At 42.8% G+C, this 17,736-nt stretch overlaps 1 protein-coding gene across 1 annotated transcript in view; it reads right to left on the bottom strand.

Moving 5' to 3' along the window:
• Positions 1 to 94: 94 nt before the first annotated feature.
• fkbp16 (FKBP prolyl isomerase 16) overlaps positions 95 to 17,736 on the bottom strand; it is a 36,909-nt gene continuing 19,267 nt past the window's right edge. Inside the window, exons 5-9 of the mRNA XM_028958556.1 lie at positions 5,921 to 6,138; positions 3,478 to 3,656; positions 3,317 to 3,394; positions 751 to 888; positions 95 to 658 (exon numbers count right to left, since the gene is read on the bottom strand). Coding sequence (XP_028814389.1) covers positions 572 to 658; positions 751 to 888; positions 3,317 to 3,394; positions 3,478 to 3,656; positions 5,921 to 6,138 — 700 coding nt within the window. The 3' untranslated portion in view covers positions 95 to 571. The remainder of the gene's footprint in view (positions 659 to 750; positions 889 to 3,316; positions 3,395 to 3,477; positions 3,657 to 5,920; positions 6,139 to 17,736) is intronic.

Below are 17,736 nucleotides of genomic sequence, written 5' to 3'. Positions count from 1 at the left end.
TTTACAGGAACAAAATGCGTGTAGCAAAACGAGGGATGACCTTCCACATCATTCCATTGCATGGATGCAGGTTAAAATAAGTTATACAAATTACTTAAAATTACGTACTATATTTATTAGACGCTTAATTCTGAATAAAAAAAAAGCACAACAAGAAAACAACAAAAACAATCAATTAGAAGAATGTGTGTGTGTGTGTGTGTGTCTGTGTAGTGTCGCTAATAAAAAAACGATTACCAAACCATTGCTTTCTATATCAGACATGTTAGACTTGTTTTGTAAAATGTGTTACCTCTGTTCATCTCTGAATGTAATATGTGTCGGTTGTGTGAGCTATAAATTGTATTACAATGCTTTTATCCATATCCAACAGCCAACAAATTATCTGGCCACACAATATTATGTGCTCTAGAACTACATTCCACTAAGCATCTGTCGGTGTGGGTTAGCATCAGAGCCAAACAGAGCAGCCATTTCAATGGTCCAGTGCACTTTTCTCTCTTCCCCTTGGCAGTTCTCTTGTATATTTGGTTGCTGGGCTTGTAGACAGTCTGAGTGTAGTTCAGATGAGTTAGTTTCTCGCAGTCAGGACCACTGATGTCACTAAACTGCCCAAGGCAACCACCAGAGCGCCAAGCAGAAATTTCCAAGAAATCCCCTGAAATTACAAACAGAACAGTGCTGTGGCATCATTTGGTTTGCCTTGCAGACGATGAAGTCGATTCTCAGAACCAGCATTCATGCACTCACCGAGGGCTTCTTCTTCGGGGGCGTCACAAACGGTGCAATATTGTCGCCGAACAACTGCGCTGGTTTTATTTGCCAATTCTGCGTTTCGTTGCCTCCCGCTTGTCTTTTCACCAGCTTTGACAGCTCTGCATGAATAGCCTGGAAAGAAGACAGAGCAGGTATCACTGTGTCCGTCCAGCAGAGGGCAGCATTGAACACTAAATAGACTTCTGGACAGGGGTCGTCGAGCATGTTGCCATGTCTTTTAAGTGTGAAAGTGGAGTGACTGTCACTGTGAGGCACAGCAAGCCACCCATCACCTTGGTGAGCTGTGGGCAGCCATGACGGCAGTGTGTGGGAACGGTGCTTGCTCAGTGGATTCGAACCCCAATGGCCAAAGCAACTTCCCCCTAATGGCCAAAGTAACTTTGGTCATTGGCCTATTTTGTCAGTACACTGTTTCAAAAGAATGTAAAAATAAAGACATTGTGTTTTCCCCATAAATTGTGTAAATACGGCCATATTATTCAATTATAATTAATGGTTTTTGATGTCAAGGTTACATGAGGCTAGACATTTTTAATTCTATTAATTCACCTCTAGCTACATGTCTGAGGGCGTTTCACAAAGTAATTTCACTGAATTTTTTCTTTGGCTATATCTACTTTTTTGTGCAAAATCTGGCAACACGGGTTATTTTTGGTCACGGCTCAATGGAACTTGGTGGTTGGCTCTGCGCTTGAGGGCTTCACATAATCAAAACCTGTGGCAAGACAGTGCAACCAAGTCGTGGTATACAGTGTCTGTACAGCTATGGCAGGGCAACAATGGGTTTTCTCTGCACTTCTTGTTATTTGTGCCTGACAGCCGCCAGAAATGGAAAGTTTTACTTAGCACAACATTTATTAAAGAATTTGTATTTAAAGAGCATAGGCCCGTCTGAAAGAGAGGAACAAATTAGCTCTTCATAAGCAGTGCAAGCACCCTCATGGGAGCATTCCATTAATTTCTTACCTAATGAAATGACAAGCACTAACCACACAATACATAGAAACCAAATCATAGCACTCTGCGTCTGGAAATTGTCACAGGACTGCGTTGGTGACGATGGGACAAAAATACACTTTGGAGGTGACATAGAAAACAAATAGGCTTTATTGAGTAATGATGTTTTACGACCAAGTCTGGGTCAAGCTTGAAAACACATCTTATTCAAAGGAATTCCTCTTTTTTTTACAATTAATTATTGGATTTTTCTTTCCTCTGCTAGTGTTATTACATTTTACAGTGCTGCAAATTAATGCCAAAACCTCAGTTGTGTTGAAGCCTGTGGTCCTGCTGCTTGTGCTTGTGTATTAAGGGTTTTTAAGGGTTTCCTGAGAGCGTGTTTTTCCCCTCACCGCCGAGACAAGGGTGTCATTACAGGAACAGAAGATATTTTAGTTTTGTCTAGACAAGGCGAGCTCACCACTGCTGCATGGTGTGTGTGCAGCAGGTCAGCCTGGGTGTGAGGGGAACCGAGGCCACAGGAGAACTCGCTCAAAACACAAATAATTACAACAGGACTCCATTTCTAAAGGCTCCGGGGGTCAGGATTTACTCTGTGTCTGCTGTGGCCCTCACTTTTGTGCCGTCTCTGCAAATGTCATTTTAATTAGCCCATCAGAAGCAGTCCTGGCTAATGCGGATTTCATCTGACAACTTTATCAGGTAAAGCAAACCGAACATGCATTTCCGTGCCTTTTAGGTTCACGTAAAACAATAGACAAAACACAACGCATTACACTTTGAGAAAGTTTTGGCTGAAGGTAGTACAGATTGCTGCAGACGCCTCCTGACGGCATGACCCTGTGCAGCAGACGCTCCATCGGGGCGTGACGGGACAGGCAACTGAGCACTTACCCAACACACAAGTCAGTGTCTGGGATTAATACTTTTTTTTCACTACGTTTTCACATTTTCCCCTCATGAAAACAGATCATATTCCTCTTATTTCCCCCTATATAATCCAATACAGAGGCACAGCGGACACTTTGTTTTCCTAAAGCACACCCATTTTAAACGGGGGAGTTTCCAGCTCGAGATTGTGTTTTGGAGCAAGGTCTGTCTCACCGTGACCCACGCCGGCCATCACATCACTCCGGCAGCAGGTGTGGCCTGAACGCAAATCTATGCTCACTGCCATCTCTCACCTGGGTTATTATTATTATTATTTAATTATTTAGATTTTTTTTTTTGTAAACGTAAAGTTGCTGAAATGGCTGAAATACAGGGCTCACTCACACGGTGGCCATGGTTTTAATGGCGCCAGCGCAGGGTCCTGTTGGCTAGTATCCCTTTGTACTGAAAGTCAGCCATTTTCTCATATTCGCTTCCAAAATAAGTATTCAATAAGCCGTTTTTTATTAGCACCCTGACAATATCAATTTGTTTTGTCCCTTTATTTAGGCAGAAGAACTTTTGACCAGATCTAAAGACAACATTGAATTCAAATGCCAGTTGATCCGAGCAGCTATGAGCAGATGAGGAAAGGTTTCAGGCCGCATGGGAAACCAGAAGGGAGAGATGAATGGTTCTTCCCTCTCACCTTGGTCGTTGGCTCCAGCTTCAGAGCTTTCTTCAGGGTTTCCATCGCCTCTTCATATTCACCCTTGTCCGACAAGAGCTGCAAGCGAAATTCATACGTAAGACGGGTTTACCGCAGGCTTTGTTTTGTTGCAGACGTTTCATTAAGCAGTAGGACCTTACCTTGCCTGTCCTGAAGAGGGCTTTGACGTTGTTGGGGTCGAGGAACAGCACGTCACGGCAGGTGTGAAGAGCCTCGTCGTAGCGCTCCAGCTTGAGCTGAGCGGCCGCCAGGTTGTTGAGGCACTTCACCCGGTAATCGTTCACCTCCTCTTCCTCCTCGGCCGCAGAGCCCCTGCCGTCTGCGGGGAGACAGACGCCAAAGAAAGAGAGTCTCGCACCTGGGCCATTGTCATGCAGGCCGCCCCGTTAAGCCTGTTTATCTCAGGGTACGAGGGACTTGGCCATATGCACGACAAAGGAAGCAGGAACGGGAACTTGAGGGCATGTGATGTGAAGACGCTGGTGTGTTATAAAAATCCGCAGTTGGGACCCTTCCCCTCCCGCTGCTGGGTTGAAACCCTTTTGATCAGAAATGCGTGAGACTTGTTCAATCTAAAGTTGGTATATGGGCCGTCATTCGCAGTTGCAGGCTAGAAAACTGGGACTGGGCCATTCCGTGTGAATGAGGCAGTGCTAATGTTAAAGGGAAAAATAATGGACCTTGCGGTTTAAATCATCCAGTACGGCAAATGAATACTGTCAATCATTGATATAAGATCCTTTAATTTAAAACTTCAAAAAAAAAAAGATAATTACAGTTGGTTTAATGGATATCAGATAGCTAACAAGCAATGCTTTCATGTTGTATTTATTTTTGTGAATCACAAAGGTATGTGATGAGGTTTCTCATCATCATCATCATCATTTGACATAAGCGAATACTCCCCATGTCCTACATCTCATATAGCGCAACAAGAATTTGGCGCCTGTCCTGCTGTGCTCATTTTAATTATTCTTTTTTTTCCAGAAACACTGATAGCATGATTGATGGGTAATTTAGTCCAGTTTCCGCTTTTACATATGCATGATGAACCATTATTGGCACCTACTGCAAGCCAGCGCTCCACACTCTTCTGTCTCATTACTGTAAAATGGCCCTCTCAACTTCAACCTGCCATTCCACCAATTAAGACGGTTAAGAGGCAGAAGCAACTTGTAGCGATATAAGATGTTTCATTATTGTAAGATCTAATGAAGGTGTTAGTCTGGGTGGTCACATATTGTGCTCACGACTTTGCATTCTGATGTGGTGATTAGAGATGGACCGGGAGGAAGCGCTCGCCTTACTGAGCTGGTCTTTGTTCTGCTTGGTGCTGAGCAGACCAGTGATCTAATTCTTATCCTCGTTGGCCACACAGTTATGGTCCCATGCTGTTAATTTAGCCCATTTAGCCCATTTAGCCCACTTGATTGTTTGGCTGGCGAGTTGAATCAGTTGTGCCGTGGCAGGGCCTGCTCTCCCAGCAGGTTAAAGGTTAAACGTGATTATACGTGTTCTTATTTTCCAGCTTTGTAGTGACCGCTCTCTTAAAGCTGCTGTTTTTCACATTTTACACATTTCTCATGCACAGGCATCAGAAATTTAGAAAAAATATGAATCTTATGCAATAATCATACCTAATTGTCATATTTAACATAAATTATAATATTGTTTTAAAGGAAGAGCTTATAAGCAATTCACTTCTGCACTATAAATATTACAGCATGAAGCACAGAGCAAATGTCCTCAGTGCCCTCACTCGCAGCCAGGGACAAAGTCAAAAAAATCCATGCCAGCAAGCTCTGGGGATTTAGGACCAGGATGGACGAAAGCAGCTGTATGCTCAACGGCTCTTTTCTATGCACCGTTGCAGAAATACTCTCTCTGTCTTTGATGTGCTGTCAAACCTTTGAAGCACTTGCCATCGTACAGAAATTATATCTACAGGCAATGGTTAATTCGTTTGGATTCAAAGAGCCTGATACCGTATGCAGCCTAAAATTGCATTGTGGTTTTGCAACGTGCTTTTACAGGGAGCTCAGCAAGACCGTCTGACTAAAATATAGTTTATCCCTTCATTTTAATGAAACAAAAAGCCAATTGCTAGATATATACATATGTGTGTGTGAGTGTGCCATTACAACATGCCATTTTACTAATCTTCCTACTAATACTGTTGAGCAACGCACTTAACCCTGTGTTTCACATAAACATCTATGGACAAGTCCTTCAGTTTAAAGAAATATGTCTATTGCTAGGAAATGGAAGAATGCAGCGCACTACACCAGTCAAAAGGTTCAACACATCTACTCGTTTATAAAAATATAGATGTACAAAACTGAACCCTGATAACAAGAATGATGCTATGTAGTACCAAAAAAACTCTTCGTTGCAGTGAACATTGTCTAACATGACGTTAGACAGTGGGCGTGGTTTTCCAACAGCCCTGTTGAGCACTTCCTGGTCGCTTTTTTTTCCCATCCCGTGTTAATCATCATTTCATGAAGGTGGCTTTTCACTGATACAGTATGCACATCGCACCATAACCTATATAAAAATATTATTATGACGGGGCCAGATTACCACGCGTGCTTGTGGTCAGCACATCCAGCGCCATGCAGTAGGACCTGGTCGCCATGCTGTACTCCTCCCTCTGGAAATAGAAGTTGCCACGCTCCCGTTTCTGGTTGCCAATGCGGATCCTGTCCGGTATGGGGAGGTCCAGCGGGTCGGGCTTGTCTCTGAAGTCTACAAGCTGCAGCTGGTACAGCAGAGGGGCCCAGGCCGGAATATCAGGCTCCCTGCCAAATACAAAAGCCACGTTCATTCCCCGGTTTTCCCTGCGTTGCTGCATCCCATTGAATCTGCTGAGGAAGGAGCAACCAGTTAAAAAAAAAAAAAAAAAACAACATCAAAGTGCTTATTTGCCTTTCACTGCGCACACAATTCACAGCTTGGCTTTAATCTTGTGCCATATTACCTAAAATCCATGGTCTCTTTATTGGGGTGATCTGGAGTGATGACAGCCTCAGTTTGCTCAGCCAAAATGTCCCTTTTCTCTATTTCCCTGTCTGCAGTAAACCTCAGCAATTTCTTTCTTTCATTCTTTTTTGTGTCGGACCGGCTGACACTGCAGTTGGAACGGTGGCTTTGAACCCAGCGGGCGGGCCTGACGAGAGAGGTCTTTAACCCAGGCTCTGGCAGAGGCCTCTTAAAGCGCTCCCATTCAATAAATAGCCGTTGGGTGTGCGACAGGTACAGAGATGGGGATACGTCGGGCACATCACCTGCTGCCCTAAAAAAAAGTGCGAGTTCAAGTTTGAAATAATCCTGTTCCTTGTTGGTGTTCTCCGAGTTTCTGCAGCACGCTGAAGTTTAATATTGAAGTCAGCTGGTGCCCTCAGCAAGAAAAGAGAGAAACTGGATGAATGTGGTGGCATCATCTACATCTACAGCTTCGTTTTGTGGTTAACTAGCTGGACCCTGCAGAGAAGAGGTGCCATGTGTGACGCGGAACACTGCAGGCACGTTCAGGACAGCTGTGAGCGCCGAGCTGCCAAGTCACCGCTCGGGCCCGACCGAGAGCGAGGGGGCCGAGCCACAAGCAGCTGTGGCTGGAAAAAAAGAGAGCTGAGGCGCAGCACACGTGCGAACTTTGACTCCCAGACACCCACATCTGGTAGAGAGTGGAATATGCAGGGCTCAGCCACTGTAGCGGAGGCGGACGGAGAGAGACGCCTTGGCCCAAATTAGCGCAAACATCTCAAGCACCTCACACATTTCTTCAAACCCATGAGCTAGCCCGGCTCGGGAATGAGCAGAGCTTGGATTACGTGACATGGGGAAACATGATCTGCGTGCGCTTGGAACCGCAACCAAACTGAGTGGAGATCTCTACAGTTGATGCAGAGAATTTCAAATGTCCGGCATATTTATCCGATGCACTCAATGTGTATTAAAATCAGTCAGAGTAGTCTATATCTTGTAATGTGTTGCAGAGACATAAACTGAAGCGAGGTATGGACACCCGAGCTGTTGGGACATATACTGCCCCTTATTTGAGTACTAGTGCTTACATATATTCTACAAGGAAGTAAAGCGTTTTTAGTAAATGGATATTTTTTTTTATGTGATTTTATTTAATGCATGACGTGTTGCCAAAGATGCGACTGTGTCTTAACTGGGATGAAGAGAGACAGGAGCATCACGCCCACCCCGGCCTCCCTTCACTGGCTCCCTGGTGGGTGCAGAATCAATGTAAAGATTTTCTTATTTGTTTTTTAAAGCTGGAAATGGCTTGGCCCCAGTAGATTTTAGTGACCTTTTTCTCCAGATACAGAACACTGAAGTCAGATGATAAGGGTCTCTTTCCCTCTATAAACACGTAAAAAGGCATATTTGTGCATTAGCGCGCCCTTTATTATGTTTTGTGTGATGAAAATGTATCAAACTGAACCTTGTGGTGCCTGTACCTGTCATTGCATGGGTTCTGTACCCTGTGAAAAGAGAACGCTGTTGCATGTGACTACATGAATAATTGAAACTACAGGAAGTGTAAGAGCGTACGTAGGTGTATATAACTGCATTAGCAGCCCTCTAGACCGTGGGTGGCTTTTTCAGCTGCCAGGGTTGAGTTACTCTCACACTTGTCACCCTTCCTGAGTGAAGAACAAAGTTCAGGCAGATCACGGTAGATCCCAAGTTCCAAACTGGCCGCTAATACGTTTATGCGGCTTCATTATCAAGGGTTGACCCAACATAAAATGGAGAGTCTTAATAAAAGCAGATGTCATGCCAGCACAGCCCAAACCTGAACAAGCTGTAAGAGACAGGATGTTGCACAGCTATTAGACTTATTACACTGTAATCATAAGTATTGTAAGTAAATAATGGATGTAAAAATTTCACAGATTCACCGCATCCATTCCAACAATTTTTGGAAATAACTTGTCTAAACCACCCAGCACCTTTTCAATCATGCAAGAAATACCTGGTATGTGTTATATATTTTTTAAGTGTTTCAAATGACATTTTTGAAACAAACCCACTAAGTGACAGTGGTGGCCTGTAATCAGAAGGTTGCCTGTTCAAATCCTGAACCACCAAGGTGCAAAGCATCGTCCCCACACACTGCTCCCTGGGCTCCTGTCATGGCTGCCCACTGCTCACCAAGGGTGATGGTTAAAAGCAGAGGACACATTTCATTGTGTCTCCGTATGCTGTGTTTTCCAATGACTTTCACTTTCACTAACCCTATATAACCCTATATTTGTTGTTATTAAAATGTATAAATGTGAATAAGAGAAATAAAAAATATATTAGGGGTATACATCATCATTTGGAATTTGCATCCTTAGTGGGATTGTGTTGTTTGTGAGCAGACTGATCAGATATGTTCTTTATTAATTGCAAAAAAGATGAAAATGCTTTTGACTTTCTTCTCACATTTACTGAGAGCATCATATGTATGGAGACCGGCACTGTTGGCTCTTTTTTATTGTGATTGTTATTGTAAAAAAAGTTGTAAAATCCAGATGATCGCAAATCCTTGTCTCAGCCTAAAGATGAATTTATTTTTTGTTTCTTGTAATGTTTTTGTACCACTTACTCTCAAGCAAATATCAAATTATAAGAATGTTCCTTTGTGCAATGACATATTATATTTCTGGTGAACCTTGATGTTCATGTTCATGTTGTGAAGGTTGAGAACCCTTGCCAAACGCATTAAGTATATTAACTAACCATAAATGCAAGACTAGGATAACATATTGACACTGGCAAAAACCTTTTTCTCATACCATTACAACAAGTATGTTAACATGTCATATCCTGCTGTTTTTGCTACTGCCTAGTCTGGCGGGTTTTTACCATAGCAACGAGAACATGCTGCACCTGTAGTCAAAGCTTATTTTAAAGATCCCATCCCCTTTTAATCCTCCCAGTATCTAGGACAAGTGGCCATGAGAACAGATGGGAGGCAAGGCGTGCATTTAACTCTGTGTGAGTGTGTCTGTGAGACTGTGTGTGTGTGTGTGGACGTGTGTGTGTGTGCATGCACACATACGCATGGCTTCTGGTTTAGAGAGTCTGGAACCTGATTAGTTTAAATGAATCTATAATGAAATCACAAACCAAGTTGATTTGTTGTGTTAGCTTCTGGATATGGCAACCCTGCAACATGAAAAGAGGAAGTTGTGTGTGAAGTCCTGTCACAAATCTGCAGATTAGCTCTTTAACCATTTCTTCTTTCTGACATTCTTTACTCCTTTTTAGTTTACAAAAAGATTTCTGTGCAAAAAAAAATTGCATAATTTCATTGAATGCATACAAATGACTAAAACCTGCCCTAAGTCCAGATATATTGTTCCTACTATGTGCTATATGTGTACATGTGTGTAATTAGATGCCGTAATGTAGTGTGCTTGATAATGTGACTTTCTCCCAATAAAAGGATTGGGCACCCAGGGTTAATAAGCAGTAATTAGACTCAGTGGTGAGATTTATAGTGACCTCCCTCTGGCCCTGCAGCCAACCAAAGCCCGATCTCACCTAATTTTGTAAGAGTCTAAAGTCAGTGTTATGTAAGGTGCCATTATAGTTATGACGGAAACATGGGTAAATTGTCAAAGACGTGGAGGGGGTAAGATCTCCTATTTCCTCCTAAGCCATTGGTGATCTCATCTTGGTCAGGGATGGGTCCACATTGAATTCCTATTGTACTCGCATGGGCCGATTCTGTTGGTGTTTACCAACACTGCAGTCTTGTTCCTGTGACCTTGATGCTTCTATGTGCTTCTGAATGCCTTTTATCTGGTTTTGATCTCTTTATAGCAGGAAATCTGCAATGAATACTATTATGCAAGTGACACAAGCCTCGTACGAATAGGGACGTAACATTGGTTGCTTACATGGATGTGTTTTTGGCATCTTGCCTTGATAAATATCCTCGCAGATTGTTTCCTGTCTTTGTGTTTCTGGATGGGAGAATACAGAAGTTGACTCCAGGGGTTATCTAGGCACTGGGCGGCACCCATTGTCTTTAGTCACTGTCCCAGATTCCTTCAAGTTAGTGGGTATCAAAAGTCTGAAGTCTGAAACTACCAATTTCATTGAAGTAATAAAGGCCAGATAAAAAAGGCAACAAAAGGAGAAAATAGATTAAACAGGTAGTGACATAAGGTCATAGTGATGATAGATATCACTAACGTGATACACCAGCATCCTTCAACAACGCAACATGGCTGAAGAGACATGTCAGGTTGACAGATTGTCACTTCCAAGAGTCCCCTCAGCCAATCAAAATTCCATGTTCCATGAACTATCTATAGTACATTTTATTTTGGGCAAACATGGCTAGCATCCATGGGAAGAAATCGTCACCATAAGCAATTGTCCATTGACAATTTTCCTGGAAGAAAATGGAACATGATGTGATGGGCTCCAATGGGACCATCAGAAGAGCACCATTCTTTTGTATTTTCTGAAACACCCCTGAATCTGCTCAGACAGAGCCACACTGAGAGCGTAATTGGGGCCGAAGCGTGAATCATTGAGAAATGAAACCCCTCTGTCGGCGAGGTACTCCGACTGCCCATGCGTCATATTTTCCACAGAGGAGCGAGATAATCCAGAAGCTTTGTTGAAAGGATGAGTCTTTTTTTTTTTTTCTTTTCGTAATCAATTCAAGTGGCTACTGCCTGTCAACCACGTCTCGGAACGGCTCTAGCATTTGTAAAGATAAGAGCGACACGCTTCCTCGCACACAGCCGCGAACATGTCCACGCCTGCCCACACGCCTGCGTTCTCACACCTGATAGGCATAATGGCAGCGAGTGGGTAAGTGAGAAAGTTACTGAAGCGCCGGGATTTCTGGGGATTTCTGCGCCGCTGTGGACGGTTGACGGGCCTTGCTAACTGAAATGGTGACCTGAAGCAGGTTGACCTGAGAGGATTGCTGAAAATAAGCTTCCCCTTCAATCCACGTTGCTGCCGCAAACGTCCTGCTGACACCAGCCATGTAACGTTATCCAGACGCTCCACAAATCACACACATGATCCTCACGGCCTGTCGTCGGCCTCGAAATGCCGCTCTGTTGGTGTGCACCTTTCAAAAAGTACGCCACCTCAGAGGAGCATGTCACATTAATAGGTGTTCTGCACAGTCATGTGTCACTGGCTGGCCTGATGGTGAGAAGTGGGGTTGACTGTGGAGCCCCCAGAGTCAAAGCCCCACAGACGAGCCCCCTGGGCCCGATATGCTCACAGAGGCAAGACGAGCTGCTAGCTCCTGCGGTGCTCCTGACACGCCTCTCCCGTGAAATGTGAACGCTGAAAACGGAGAGGTGCAGGGACTCCTCTCCACCTCGCCTGGAAAAAAAAAAAGAAAAACAAAACCTTCTGTTCTGTTCTCGCTGTTCCAAACTGAGTGGGAGTATTTTTTATTTTTTTGCGGTCTGCGGGGTTTCTAATTGGCTGTGTGCATGCTGTAATTTTTTTCTGGCAGCCCAATCCAAATTTGATCGGTCTGATCAACATAATGTTGAATTGTTCTAAAGAATAAACAGTGATTAAAAGCCAGAACTGTGCTCTGGCAGTGTGTGCGTGTTCTAGAGCACACAGTGTTCTTGGACATGCAGTTTAATGTGAAATGGGCCTGTAATGGCTGTTTTTGGGTATTAAATGAAGCCAGAGCGTGTTGGAGCTCACCAGCTCTGAGTCAGTAGCACTTGACGGTTTGCAGCACATGGGCCTGTGGGGAGGACAGACACTGAAGCTCGGCTGGAGGTTTGAAAGCCGGTGGATGGGTTGAGCGCTGGTTCTCTTGCCTTAGAGAGATTAACAAAATAACCTGATCTAATAACTAATCTATTCCATTTGAAAATATTGTGATTACATATATTTATACTGACATGCGTTCTGTAATTGTCATGTTGCAGACAGGAGGGGGGTCTTAATTTATTCACTGAACTGAAATAACTGAAATAGCAGAGGCTTCAGTGACAAGAACCACATAATGATAAACACATAAACACTGAGGACAGAGGGACAGAGGGACAACACAGGAAACAACAGGGAATATGTGACCACGATTAGGATGGTCAGAGTAAAACAAGACACGGGCCCGGACAAATAACAACATAAAAAGCAGAGATGGCCATGACAATCATGCACAATCATGTTGATATCTGAATATATATATATATATATATATATATATATATATATATATTGTGTTTTAAGAATGTCTTCCCATAAATGTAATAAATGAATTGCAGATTGTAAAATAATGTTTTAAACAATAAAAAATCAAAGCTGCCAATCAATACATTTTGAACACAAATTAATTGCACATTTTGCAATAAATTCTTTAGACTAAAGCTGTAAGTAATGTGTAATACATATTAAAAATATGACAGAAACAATTGCTCAGTTGGGCCACTATTTATATTTGAAATTTCAACTCCAACTTTATTTATAAAGCCCTATAAACTCTGCGTCAGACCTGCGTAGAATATGCTGAACAGAACAGTAAAATTAGATTAATTAAAAAACTGTAACAGCTCAGAGAGTTAAGAAGGGGCAAGGCCATTTGGAGCCTTCAAAGTGAGTACAATTTGAATATGAATCCTCAAATGTAGGGGTAACCAGTGGAGCATGGACAAAACAGGTGAAATGTGTTCAAATTTCCGTGTCCCATTTAAAAGACATGCAGCAGCATTTCTCTACCCACTGAAGGTGAGTAATATCGGAATCCCATAAACCCTACGTAAAGTGAGTTACGGTAATCAAATGCTGCTTTGGGTTTATTATGTTGAATTTAATTTCCGCCAAATTTGCTGTAAGAAGCTAGATTTAACCACAGCTCTGATTTGGCTGTCAAATTTAAGGTCAGCATCTACCTTGAGCACCAGTTTGGTAACAATTGGCATAACAGATTGTTCCAAGAAGCCTTAATCCAAATGTGGGTAGAACGGCCAAAAACCAGTGCATTTTAAGAAATTATGAGACAGCCAGGCCTTAATGTCTTTAAGACACTCCAGTAGCGCTACTACAGAAAGGATGTCTTTTTTCTTTAAAAGGACATAGATCTGGCAGTCATCAGCACAGTAATAAAATGCTCTGTCATGCCTCCTGAGTATGGACCCAAGCAGGGGTACATATATAAGAAAAAGCAAAGGACCTAAAACTGATCCCTAGGGGAGTAGTAGAGGACACATGTTCACCAAGGGTAACACAGAAGGTACTTAAACAACTCCAGAGCTACATTTACATTTGTGGCATTTATCAGACGCCCTTATCCAGAGCGACTTACAATCAGTAGTTACAGGGACAGTCCCCCTGGAGCAACTTAGGGTTAAGTGTCTTGCTCAGGGACACAATGGTAGTAAGTGGGATTTGAACCTGGGTCTTCTGGTTTATAGGCGAGTGTGTTACCCACAAGGCTACTACCACTCCTCAGAGCTACAGTTGGATTTGGAAATACACATAATAAAAGTGAATATTAAATTGAGAAATAATATCATAAGTGACATTTATCTGCCCACATGTGTGACAGCTAATTGACCAGTGACATGGAGATGATAAATGTCTGTTCTGTCTGCCATATTGAGCACGATACCAGAACTGCAGAACAGATTCCTGACTGCCTTCCAGCTATTTCTGAATGTAGGTAAGGATCTGCCTGGCATAGTTAATATGATTAAAAGCACTCATTCACATAAGACAAGGGTGCTTTTACTGCATTGGCGCTTAAAATTACAGACCAGTTTGGTTTCAACTTTTAATTAAACATTGGCCACTGGCCTCAAGTGCAGCAAGCATGCTCTGTTCTGTTATGCAACTGATTCCAGATATAGCTGTGTGTTCAGTCAGGGTAAAATCAACCCCCCCCATGCTGTCCTCGTGGGACAGATACATCTGTGCTGGTGACTTGATCCCTTTGGCCCACCAACCGCACTGACCCCCATGGCAAACTTTCTCTGCTGTTGTTAAGGCAGCCAGATCAGGCTGCTGACTCACTCCGAGGGTCACCTTGTCAGTCCAAAAGAACCGAGTCTTTGACGTCATACCCTCGTATTTCCTCATGTGAGCCTCTAAATGCCGGGATTGCCCTGAAAGTGCCTCATGGTAGTTGCCATGGCAATCGTCTGAAGAAATCCTCCAGAAAGCATGCTAATGTGGACAGGCTGACTCTAGACAGCATGGTTCTATTTTGAAATGTCGGCCAAAAGATAAAAAATGTTTTGATTTCCATCATGTTCTGTGTGGGAGGCGCAACCACCACCACCATCATAACCAGACAAGGGCGCTTATCCCAAATCCGCTATTCAGTGCCCAGTCACAGCTGTTCTTCTTTAAAAAATGACGTATTATTACTCAGTACTTATTACTCAGGCAAGGAGCAACAGATTGTTACGGCCCTCTGGACGCGCTGCTCTCTCTGTTTACTACACTGTTGGGTTTTTTTGTATTTCCCAGAAAATGCAGCCATGGCTGAGATGGATGTGCGTTGCCTCGGGGACAGCACTTCAAACGTCCCTATATAATCTGGAGCAGGCGTCCTCAGCCCCTTTAAAGCGAAGTCAATCCGAAGCCCCGGGGCAGCACGCTGCAGTTGCAGCAGGGACAGAGCCTTTCATTACAACAGAAACGCAACACTTTGTCGCAGAGGTGCGGGGTTCAAGTTGGATTACTCATTTTTTCTCGTTTTTGACCCCAGTGGAACCTTGTGACTTGCGATGTGCGGCGAGCCGTCTTCGTACCTGTGCGTCCGCTCAGTCACATACTGTTCCAGCAGAGTTGGGGTCACGCTGTACAAAACACAGACACCATGTTTATGGCACTCAAGAGAAGAACAGGTTTACGGATGGTGTTGATAGGCAGCAATCTGTGTTGCTGCAGAACACGCAGCCGATTCCTTTTATTATCTCGAGCGGAATTAGCCTGTGGACTCGCAATCAGAGTCGTGAGGCCACTGAGGACACAGTGTTGCCAAATGTTGAAGCACATCTCATTTTTCTAGATGTCTGAACTTGTGATGTCATTAACAGGGATTCAAGCTCCACATGGATTTTGAGGTTACAGGCAGTGGTGGCCTAGCCGGTAACTAAGCGGAAGTAACCAAAAGGTTGACAAAAACATCACTTGAAAAAAGAACTGTCAACATAAAAAAGTGATCTTTCTCTTCTGCAATTTTTGCATTGCATTAATGTAAATAAATAAACCATAAGCAAAAATAAACCGTAAGCAAAAATCAGACAGCTTAGCTCAAAAGAGCTAAGTAATTCTTTTTAACGACTGTAATGAGACAAAACATATTAAACAAATATGGTCTGATATGGTCTGAAAATTTCACAGCAGAGGGAATTAATCCTGTCTGTGTACAGATTCTTTTTTTTTTTTTATCTACATCAGTTACCCCAGGGTTTGTGCTGCTTAGAGCTGCATGCTTCGTCAGAGCTGTGCTGCAGTTATAATCCATCCACTGACAGTCACCATGTTTACATCTACAGCCATTCACTATATGCAGTTTACTATATAAGATCAAAGGCATTTTTACAGCTCATATTCCTAAAACAGCTTGGACTGACTTATAAAATGTCATTATGTCATTAATACAGATATGCTAAGCACCATCATCATTTTATTTTGAAATGGTCACCATCTGCAGAACAGAATGAGCACAGAGGGAAGATCTTTTATGCAGTTTATGCAGTGAATCAGGGACTCATCATGATAACATGACTCATCTCTTCCCACAGAAACGCTAATTTATAACCGTTATACCACAGGTCCAGCCTGGCATTTTGCTGGCCTGGGAGAGACACTGGGCATCCTGACTCCATCTGTTAAATCATTCAGCCTCTTATACATTATTTACATCCACGATGCATCCTGACATCGTTTCGGAACAGCTGAATGCTAGATGCAAGCATTGCACCATGAAAACTATATCTAGGGGTTAACTGTAACTGTTAATTCTGGCATCAATAAACTTATAATATATTTGTGTATTGTGGATAAAACTGACATGTTTTGAAACTGTCCTTAATATGCAACATTTGTCAAACTGGAAAAGTGATTTTAATCAGAAATTAATGTCCTATTTTTCACAATGTGTTGCTTTGTGGTTGTGGTTCTGAACACTAAAAAAAAAGATAAAGCAATTATCAGGGCCAATTTCAGCATATTTTCCAAAACACACTCAGATAAAACGGGTTCTACAGCTGCTTCAAATATAATCCCAGAACCATTTAGGACTTCTTTATGGAACGACTTTGTTGTGTGAAACTACTTTTTGGGAATGTTTGTATCCAGAATAGTTCTAAGGTTATGAACCACTTTTCTAAAATAACGCAAGCAAGCTTTTCCTAGAAACAGAACAGAAGTTGGTTAGTAATCTATCTGCAGTTTTTGCCACCTAAATGGCCCCTTATTCCAGATTCACAATATGCACATATTTAATACCATGCAAATGTGGGAAAAAATTCCTTTTTTACTCACAGCAAAAATATGACAGCTATTTTCTCAGTAAAATAAAGCAGAGTCTCCTCTCCCTTTCACTGTGAGCCACTGGTCCTGTGCAGTGCACTTTCCTGCTAATTAGGGAGACGTGTCTGAGGTTGTCATGGTAGAAGTCTCCACATCTGGGACACTAATTATAGAGCGGTTATTAGTGTGACCCTGCACATTCTTTCCTTCGGCTCACCGCGAGGAGAGCGGGCCTGCCATTAGGCCAGTAGGCACATGTCTCAGGAAAATGGCCATGGCTTTATTTGACCAAAGAAAGGTGTTAAAAGTAGCTGGAAATGACCACAGAAGTGGCCAATCATTAGAAAAAAGTTGAGGGAACGTGACGTTTTACATGACAAGCTGCACAGATGTGTGTATCGTCATACAAATGTCATACAAATAGGATGGTCCCTAAAACATCATCGTTGCTGTGAGATCATTCCAGGTCCAGCATTACCCTGGGGCAGTGGTGGCCTAGCAGTTAAGGAAGCGGCCCTGTAATCAGAAGGTTGCCGGTTCGAAATCTCGATCCACCAAGGTGCCACTGAGGTGCCACTGAGCAAAGCACCGTCCCCACACACTGCTCCCTGGGTGCCTGTCATGGCTGCCCACTGCTCATCAAGGGTGATGGTTAAATGCAGAGGACACATTTTGTTGTGTGCAACATGTGCTGTGCTGCCGTATATCACAATGACAAAAACAATCACTTTCAATGAAAAAAGAACTGTCAACGTAAAAAAAGTGATTTTTCTTGCCTAATATTTTAGCATTGCATTAATGTAAATAAACCAAATAAACCATAAGCAAAAATTAGACAGCTTAGCTCCAAAGAGCTAACTAATTCTTTTTAATGTCTGTAATGAGACAAAAAATATTAAACAAATATG

Source organism: Denticeps clupeoides, chromosome 17, assembly GCF_900700375.1.
Source record: "Denticeps clupeoides chromosome 17, fDenClu1.1, whole genome shotgun sequence".
Taxonomy (NCBI): Eukaryota; Metazoa; Chordata; class Actinopteri; order Clupeiformes; family Denticipitidae; genus Denticeps; species Denticeps clupeoides.
This window is presented reverse-complemented; position numbering and strand designations above follow the sequence as displayed.